This window comes from Colossoma macropomum, unplaced genomic scaffold, assembly GCF_904425465.1.
Source record: "Colossoma macropomum unplaced genomic scaffold, Colossoma_macropomum, whole genome shotgun sequence".
In the NCBI taxonomy this organism is placed as follows: Eukaryota; Metazoa; Chordata; class Actinopteri; order Characiformes; family Serrasalmidae; genus Colossoma; species Colossoma macropomum.
The window spans coordinates 22,643,883-22,653,625 of record NW_023494784.1 but is presented as its reverse complement, the minus strand read 5'-3'; the positions used below and the strand labels follow the sequence as shown (position 1 = coordinate 22,653,625).

General features: G+C 43.1%; 1 protein-coding gene across 2 annotated transcripts; it reads left to right on the top strand.

Moving 5' to 3' along the window:
• The first annotated feature begins 707 nt into the window (after nt 1-707).
• On the top strand, nt 708-3,444 carry pou3f3a (POU class 3 homeobox 3a). Of its 2 annotated transcripts, none has more exons than XM_036597329.1 (2): nt 708-2,649; nt 2,909-3,444. In XM_036597329.1, the coding sequence occupies exons 1-2, from the start codon at nt 1,417-1,419 to the stop codon at nt 3,014-3,016; spliced, it is 1,341 nt and encodes a 446-aa protein (XP_036453222.1). In that variant the 5' UTR covers nt 708-1,416; the 3' UTR covers nt 3,017-3,444. The 2 variants fall into 2 exon arrangements, with proteins under 2 accessions (XP_036453222.1, XP_036453287.1); XM_036597394.1 differs by having other exon boundaries at nt 708-2,689.
• Nucleotides 3,445-9,743: the final 6,299 nt, after the last annotated feature.

The window sequence follows — 9,743 nt, the reverse complement described above, 5'->3', positions numbered from 1 at the left end:
AATTCGATTAAATAAACACGCGTGTGTTGTACTGTAGTCTTCAGAGCACCTCTGCTCGAAACTGCTTCAGTTAAGTAATTATTTGACCTGTTTATTTTCAGTGTTTACTTTTTTACTGTTTAATCAGTATTTTTGGTGCAAAGAGAAACAACTGCAATCATAGAATGAACAGCGGTTATTAAACCACACGTCTGATCAAACCAGTCTGTGAATTCATTCATGTACTTTTCTTTTTTTCTTTCTTTTTTTTATTAATCAGTTAAGCAAGTCTTCGTCGTGTATAAGCGAGTTCTAGCTTTAGTCCTTCGACCAAAACCAGAACCAGCGTAGACCCAAAACCTAACAACACACACAAACTCGGTCCATCCTGAGCGCTAAAGTTCAGAGTTTAGCAGCGGCCCCTTCAGTGATAGCCCCATCTCCCCAGCCCCAAACACCCTCTCCTCCATACCGCCCCAGCGTCACATCGCGCTGCCAGTGCAGCTCAGAGCTGCGTTCAGGAGTCGCTGTGAAGAGACGCTGCTGCTGCTCCGCGTCTTAAAGACGAGAGCGGAGATCTGCCACGCGCGCGACTCGCAGCCAATGAGCGTCCACCTTGCGTGGCATTCGGCGCCGCGATTGGCTGAGAGCTGCGGAAGGTTTTGCGCACGCCCCGACTGAACGTAAACATTGGCGTAGTCGGAGGCACCGAGGCAGGAACGGATAAAACTGTCAGAGGACGAGAGGGGAGAGCGCGCGCGAGAGAGATAGAGAGTGAGAGTGAGAGGAGAGAGAGAGTGGGATTCTTCATCATCCGCGCCTTTTGACTCTCTAAACTTGCTTCAGATCTGTAGTCAGAGTCGCGTGAAGCTGCGGGCAGATGGAAGTTGTGAGAGAGAACATGATGAAATAAAACACGAGGAGCGAGTCAGAGTGAGCGGAGCGGAGGCCGAGGCAGCTCACAGGACGAGCGGGAAGTTTACAAAGGAAAAAATCGCCCTGATGTCTCCTTGAGGAAAAAAAAGAAGAGAGCTGTCGATGATGTGCCTCCATGTGGGATTTACCAAACCGTCACCTTGAACGTCCAGGACGTGAGACTTTTCACCCGCGTGCTCATTTTTGTGTTGTGTTTTTCTTGCTGTTGCAGTTTTCTGAAAAGGACGTTATGACTTCACGGACGGAATGCAGAGTTGAGCAGATGTAAAAGCGATTTCGCCGGGAAATGTGGATTTCTACTTTCAAAAGTCCATTTCCTCTGTAAAATTTGATGGATATTTCTGATTACCGTTCAGTGGATCAAACCAAAATACCGAGCATAGTTTTCCCAGTTTGAATAATTCATGAACTAGAGCGTCCCTTCCAGGGGTGGAAAAAAAGTTACGACAGCATACGGGGAGGGGGAATAATAAGTAGACTGGTACAAAGTGGTGAGGGGGGATGGCCACGGCGGCTTCCAATCCCTACCTGGCTAGCAACAGTGTTCTCTCATCAGGCTCCATTGTGCCCTCGGAGTCCGGAGGTGGTGGCATGCAGCCGGGAAGTGGTGCCGTGACTTCGGTGTCAGGTGGATACAGAGGAGACCCTGCGGCCAAGATGGTGCAGAGTGACTTTATGCAAGGGAGCATTGCAGCCAGCAATGGGGGCCACATGCTAAGCCATGCCCACCAGTGGGTAACCTCACTGCCACATGCCGCCGCCGCCGCTGCAGCTGCAGCCGCCGCCGCTGCAGCCGAAGCTGGCTCTCCTTGGTCCTCCAGCCCTGCTGGGATGGCAGGCAGCCCCCAACAACAGGACGTCAAGGGTGGTTCCAATAGAGAAGACCTGCATTCGGGCACTGCGCTGCACCACCGCCCTCCACACATAGGCGCTCACCAGTCCCACCAAAGCGCTTGGGGTGGCACGACTGCAGCTCACATCAGCACCATCACCGGGGCGCAGCAGCAGTCTCAGCAGTCCCTCATTTACTCCCAGCCAAGTGGGTTCACTGTCAACGGGATGCTAAACCCCACTGGGAGCCTGGTCCACCCTGGGTTGATGCGGGGCGATTCGCCAGAGATGGACCACCACCATCACCACCATCACCACCACCACCAGCACCAACACCCACACCACCATCACCAGCAGCACCACGGCGGCGTCAGCAGCCACGACTCGCACTCCGATGAGGACACGCCGACCTCCGACGACCTGGAGCAGTTCGCCAAACAGTTCAAGCAGCGTCGGATAAAGCTCGGCTTCACGCAGGCCGACGTCGGCTTAGCCCTGGGGACCCTCTACGGCAACGTCTTCTCGCAGACCACCATCTGTCGGTTCGAGGCGCTGCAGCTGAGCTTCAAAAACATGTGCAAGCTGAAGCCACTCTTGAACAAGTGGCTCGAGGAGGCTGACTCGACCACAGGCAGCCCCACCAGCATTGACAAGATCGCAGCGCAGGGCAGGAAGCGCAAGAAGCGCACCTCCATTGAGGTGAGCGTGAAGGGGGCCCTGGAGAGCCACTTTCTGAAGTGTCCCAAGCCCTCAGCGCAGGAGATCTCCTCCCTGGCGGACAACCTGCAGCTGGAGAAGGAGGTCGTTCGGGTGTGGTTCTGCAACCGCAGGCAGAAGGAGAAAAGGATGACGCCACCCGGGGTTGGCCAGAGCCCGGAGGACGTGTACTCTCAGGCCGGCAACGTGAGTGCAGACACACCGCCTCCGTCCATGGACTGCAAACGTATGTTCACTGAGACGTAGAGCTCGCATTTCATGTACAGTTCAGTTAACTGGACCGACAAGACATCATTTATTACCAGTATGAGTGAATTGCACTGCAGCAGATGTGTGCGTTTAGGAGAAGGAAAGCTCAAAAAGTCACCCTAGCAACTCTTCTTTATTTGCCTACTGCCCTCCCATGTCCCTAACTCTAAATGACTGTCTCTGCTCTGTCTTGCAGGAGAGTTTTCTGATAGACTGCTTAAAAGATGCAAGTTTGAAAGGTGAACCGGAGGACCAGGTGGGGATCTCTTCGTGCTCCTATCGCCAGGTGGTTCTGGCCCATTGACACTCCAACCAAACGCGACAGTAGTTTTATTTTTTTTTATTATTTTTTTTTATGGATGGCCCTCCAGAGAAATTTGAAAAAAGTCAGACATGGACCCTCGGTGAAGACAAACGAGCTCCAGGACGCATCGCCGTTTCACACAGAGGAATAACGTTATTCGTGTTAACAAAAGGGAATTGTCTTATTGCCTCGAGTATTGGCTCCTGTCCACTTCCCGAAGACTCTGTGCTGCAAACTTCAGCTTTTCTATTACAGACTCTTTTTTGTGGACCGCACTTCTGTGAATAGTTTTCACACAGGGAAACACTATGGGGGAAAACAAGGATTCTAAAACTGCACTTATTCATCTTTCAGCCTTCTCTCTTGTGAACACTCCCCCCTCCTTCATTTGTTTTCCATTTGATTTGCTTTTTTGTTGGTTATTTTATTTAGTTCCATGTTTTTGGCTGAATAATCGTGGACTCTTGTCCCTTTTCCTTACTGCTATTTCCACGCAGTAGTTTTGGCGAATTTTGATAAGTCTGTGTAAATTTGGCAATATGAATTCTCAGTGGTGATTGACTTGCTTTATATTTTTCACTAAAATCCCACTTTGGAATATTTTCGGAAGTTCCCCGAACTGTGGGCGAGCTGTGATCTTTCTCTTAGACGTAGCATCTCCATGTGCATCGTTTCCCTCTCCTCTTTTAATTCTGGATGATATTCTATACACTTAGTAGGCTATCACAATTGTTATTAAATTTGCCTACAGAACAGCACATTGATAAATCTGATAGGCCGACAAATCATTGTCAAAACATTTTTTTATTTTATTTGATTTTAATTTCTGTGGTTGTTATTTAAGTTCAGTATTGAGTCAGTCAGAGGTGATTGAGAATAATAAATTTGATAGATCTGACCCGCAGCCCTGTGTTGTTTCATTTCACTCGAGACGCAAAAAGAAAGAAAAAAAAGAGAAAAAAAAAATCATGGAGCGAATATAAACGATTAATTCGATTTAGACAGTATAGAAATCAATAACTTGTCGTATTTATTTTTAAAGTAAATTAAAATATTTTTTTCATGGTGCGTTTTCTCGGGATCGTTGACCTTTGACCTAGAAAAATTTCAAAATATCACAAGAATGCAATTCAAGAATTCAAATAAAACGAGAAAATTAAAAGATAAAGTTAGGAGACACAAGAGGAAAACGAACCACTGCATTTATATTTAAAACATTTTCAAAAATAGCCCATGCTTAAATGAAAGCACATTGCGCGATGTTGCTGTTTTTTGTATTTTTCTTTTTCCCCTTTATTTATTTCTTTTTTTGATTTATCTTGTTATTTATGCATTTCTGGGGCTCAATCAAAATCACTACACAAACTGTGCCACATTATTTATTAGAGTAATAATGTTTACAGAGTGACCAACGAATACACATCCTCCAGCCTTAGTCCTGATTCTGCACTTAAACTTCAGAGCTGATCTAATGTAAAGGAGAACATGCTTTAGATCAATTTATTTCACAAGGAAAAACGACGTCTGTTGTTATTTATTATTGTCGTGTAGAAAGAATAAACCGTGTTGCCGTACAGAATTAAGTAATCCAGTCATTATAAGCTACTGCTGCTGTGTCGTGTAGGTCACTCCTCCACCTCCACCACCCAACAGCCTCCTTACTTTACGATCTTCAGTCTAATTTATTTAGTTTTTCATGTTATTTAATTCAGAATTTAGTTACGTTTGCGTTCGTCAACGATTCTAACCGCAGAGATTCACGTAAACACTGTCTAACGGTTTCACTGAAGCGGCGTGTTCAGTTTATCTGGTAATGTTGAGTTTATCTGGTGCTGAGCTGTTTTCCTACATCCTGAAATAATCTGATGGTGCGCTGAGGGCGAGCTGTGACTGTTCTCGGTGTTTTTGCTCTCCCCGTGTCTCTTTGATCTGTACGGCCTGTTTAGTGTGCGCGCGCGCGTTAACGCGCTGCAGCAGAATAAAAGCACGCGCGTTCCTTCACGACGCGGTGACGTCATGTGCCCGCTGCGTGCGGGTTCGTATTCAGGCCACGTAGCGCGCCGAGTACAGCAGGCCGAGATCCTACAGCAGATTGCAGTGTGGGAGCGAGCAGGAGCGCCGACACTCAGCGGCCCTCAACCCGAATCCAGCGCTGCTGCCGCGGCCCGTGAGCTGCTCCGCTCCCCGCTCAGTGGGTCAGCTGTGCTGTTGTGTGGAATCAGATCAGACAGACTCGGGGTGAAGCAGAAACACTGAGAACAGTCACACACAGCTCGCCCTCAGTGCACAATCAGATTATTATCAGGATGTAGGAGAACAGCTCAGAGGAGCTGCAGCTGAACTCCAGTCTGCGGTGGATTATTGTTTTCTTCTTCTTTTTCTTCTTGAAGAACTTTTGTCTTCGGCTGACTGTTACCCCCCCCGCCCCCCACTCAGCCACCACCACACACACACCCCCAGATTTAAATTTCGCGGATGATTTACTACCCACCGGTTGCGTGGCAACCAAACCCAACCTGCACCCGCGCGCGCAGCAGCAGCAGCAGCTCAGTGAAATTAACCAATGAACGAAGATCCTCACAAAGACAAACGCAGGTCACTAAGTCTGAGTGCTTTATAATGACAATAATAATAGTAACACTACAACAACGAAAATAATAATAATAATAATAATAATAATAATAATAACAATAATAATAATAATTACTCAACCACAACAATAATAACAACAACAATAATAAAAGCATGCGGTTGTTATTATTATTATAACTGTTGTTATTGTTGTTGGTTGCTGTTGTTAAAGTAATAAGTAGTTACTAGGATACTGTAATAACTCTATAAGTAATATAGGCGAACTATTTTCTAGCACTTTTTGCCAAAATAACAGAGAATCAAACAGTCCATAAATTGTGTTTGAAATTGTTCTTAAACTTCTTAAAAGCATTTTTTTTTCTTACTTTCTTTTAAAGTCAATTAACCCTGTTTACCACTCACTTTTTAAGTCCATATTAAACTAAACCAACCCAAACCGAAAAGTAGGTGTTTATTTATTTTTTTTTCCTTCATTTTTTTTCGCTTCTTCGTTTGGTTCTTATTTAAAACACTTAAACTCCCGGTTCAGAAGGAGAGTGACGTTAATTCCTCTTTATACTTTAAACCCTGGACTCATGAGTTTTCATTTTAGTGTGAAAAGACAACGTAGTTCATCAAATATTATTCAATGGACTTTTTTTCATATAGATAATAAATAACATAATAAAATAAGATGTATTATATAAGGACTTTAGACGTGTAAAGTACTGCTGTTATTTCTTTAGCGCCATCTTTTGGACATAAATAATCTCTCAGCAGACAGTTAGTTTACTGTTTTACACCAGTATGTCTATAAAATAAAATGATTTGAAATCGCCTGATATTGACAAAAATGTGTGCAGTGTGTGCAGTGCTGATTTTCTTTTAAAAGAAGAAGAAAAAAAAAACGAATTTCCAAAAATATGTACTATGATGAGAGGGTAAAATGAAGAAAAATTAGGCTTTCAATTTAAAGATCAATGAAAATCTTTCTTATTTTAAAGAGATTCAGAATATCAAGAGATTATAGATTTATATCATATATAAAAGATTTTATCCAGAAATTCAGAAAATGAACTCTTTGGCTTTATAAACCTGTGGATAGAGAGAGTCTAGTGGAGTTATTGAAGCACTCATTCAGTGGGCAGGGCACCTCTGTCATACACCTGCTGCAAGCCAGTGGCACGAGGCCCGGACGGGTCAGCTAGCCCAGCAGGCTGCTCACCCCGGCAGCAGTAGCCAAGGTGACAGCGTGTCAGAACCTGCCCAGAGTACGGGAGCTGACTCTGAACGCATCGCTGCCTCTGACCGCTGGCTGGAACTGCGGGGAGTGGGCATATAAACCCTCATGCAAATCCTCAGCAACAAACTAGTCCCTGCAAACAGTGGGACTCAGCCAGTCCGTACATAAATCCATGAAATCCATGAGAGGCGCATTACTGTTTGGGGCCTGAAGAGTCTTTTAAATGCTTAATTTCACCAGATCCAGAATATGGTTGGGCTTTGAACTCATTTTATTGGCATCATGCATACATATAGATGTGCTATACATGTGAGAGGCAGAGCTGTAGAGGCAGAGAAGTAAAGAACAGGAGGTGAAAGGTTCTGCTGCTTTTGCTGTAGCTATCACATTAACCGGAGGATTTGAGGCACAGAGGAAATAGTCTGTGGGCTCCATGGTTTAATAGATTACTTACAATTGACACAGGTATTTGGAGTTAGCCATTATACCCTGCAGGCCTACAGAGAAAAGAAAAAGGTTTGTGCAAGTATCACGCGTCCAGTGAAGACCCATAACATGCGTTCTTGTCCAAAAGAAAATACTCCAGTAAAAGAAATTCTGCAAGTGCATTATAAAATAAAACATTGCAGCTGGTCTCCGATCTTTGCAAAAAAATGTCAAATGTGTCACCCACGAATGCACTTGAGCAAGAGTTGAAATTCTATTGGAATCTCTTTGTTGTTGTTGTGAGGACAAAGGTCAGATCTTTGTCTGTGGGATGGGAGTGGAAATTGTATTGAGGTCATCAGAGGTATGGGCATCTTCCCTGAGGGGCGCATACACATTTCTGCTAAGTTTACACAGCCGCACCGTCTTTCTGATTGAAAGAGAAAAGATCTACGCCTGAGTCCGCTGAAAAAACAACACGAAAATCTAATGATCAAACTAGAATGGATATTCTGTGCATGCGTTACGTAACATCGCAAAGTGGATTCAAACCAAGATGGACCAGATGCCCTTAAACTTGCTTTGTAAAAATTGAGGATTCATTTGGGATGATAAACATAAAATGTCAATTCATTGATGTTTTTTTGTTTTTTCCTGGGACAACATAATCATCATAATTAGACAACAACATAATGGCACACTAACAAAATCAACAAAATCCTTTCATAGATAAGAGGATGCTTTTGGGTTTCTGTGCTATCATATTCCCGTGTACTTATCTGCATTTAAAGGGGATAAGTGCAGGAATTCCTGTTGTTCAAGCTTTTCGAAACGAGCCACACATTGCAAAGCAGAGAGTTTGGAGGCTGAAATAAAAGTAGTTAATTGGTGCAATACACCAAGGACATAATTATCTCTTTGAATAACTGGCGGTGGTTTAATTGCTGGTAATTGTTCTCCAAACCTTGTGCAGAAGTGATGAACACTAGATGGTTATTGTGCATCATGTGCTAATCCTGCTATTTAGGCTCAGTCATTAAAGTAGTGGGATAAGGACTCCGCAGTGGAAGAAAATAACATGAATGCATGTGTGGTACACTTGTAGTAGAGCACAGTTCGGTATAAACTGCATATCAGTATAGTGGTGTATATATGTCATTTTGCACACACATATGGCGAAAGGAAAACATGTAACATGTAAATCATATTTATAACAAACACACACATTCTAGTATAAATCCTCAGTCATTTGGCATATTCATTTCAGTGGGGTTGCTGTTTTCCTGTGTTCGCTGTTAATTATTACCATATTGCAAAACCAGGCTTGGAGCTCCACAGGAAACAAACACTGATTAACCTGATTGGGCCTGCTGAGAATTGGAGTCCAGTTGAAGTGTGTTGACGGCTAAACCGTTCCCACCCTCTAACCCCAGCAGTCCTACCCCGTCAGCCTCTATGCCTTCTGAGGCAGATCAGCGTTAAATACCTATTCTACGTGTCTGACATACATGCGCTTTAGGCTAATTCAAGTATTTAAAGGCTCAAATGAGGTGTTATGTTTGATAAATGTAATGACTTTGTTAATTTCTTTCAAAATCGGATTATGAGGGAGAGATGATAATTGTGAGACAATCTGACGCTCTGGAGTGTGATTCCAAGCAGTTGCATAAAAGGAACACTGATTAGCATTTTTTTTGTTTTTGTATGTCACATTTCTTATTATTTTTAACATGTTGAATGCAGTGTGAGAGGATTGTGTTATTGATGTAATTTGCTGTGGAATTTTTCATTTTAATGCTGATAGATAAATCTCTTTAACTTTATGCTTAAACATTTTTAGCTGCTAAAATGGAGAAAAGGAAGTTATTGTGGGTCTCTCCAATCTAGTTTTTACACTCATAGACTTAGGGTTCACATTGTTTGACGTGTATAAGTGTATGTTTCTTTCAATGCAAAACAGCATATTGTTAGCGTTGCCTTTGGATTAACATGTGTCTGTATGCAGTTCTGTGCAAAACCCAGAGACCACCCATTCATTTATTTACTTTCCAGTCAAAATGGCTGTTAAGTAGAAGTCATTCATTTTTCAGCATCAGGACAAAAAAGGAAAAAAATATATATTTAACAGATAATTTACATTGAAAAAAATGGGGTTTTAACTTCAAAATGTTTACGTTCAAACTACCTTGCAAGTTTTTGCTATGTTCTTTGTTTGATTTGCAGGTTTTCTTTTCTCAGTAAGGGCTTCTTAAACATCTACACATCCTTTAGACTCATAGTGTTGAGTTGTCTTCTCACAGTGGAAGGATGGACCGAAATACCTTTTCAGGTCTGAAGCAGGAGTACTCGATCTCTCAAAGATAACAGCTAAATAATAATAATCTGATGGTGTCTGTTTTAGTGGTGTAACTGCATCGTTGTAAGAAGTCCCATTTTTTAATACTTTTTGGATTTTTTTCACTTATTCTCCATTGACTATTCCCTTTT

What these genes read in the sequence shown, in the direction of transcription:
- pou3f3a (XM_036597329.1), top strand. Translation starts at nt 1,417, where the DNA reads ATGGCCACGGCGGCTTCCAATCCCTACCTGGCTAGCAACAGTGTTCTC. An exon ending in TGTACTCTCAGGCCGGCAAC is followed by an intron (nt 2,650 to 2,908) that starts GTGAGTGCAGAC and finishes TCTGTCTTGCAG; the next exon opens with GAGAGTTTTCTGATAGACTG.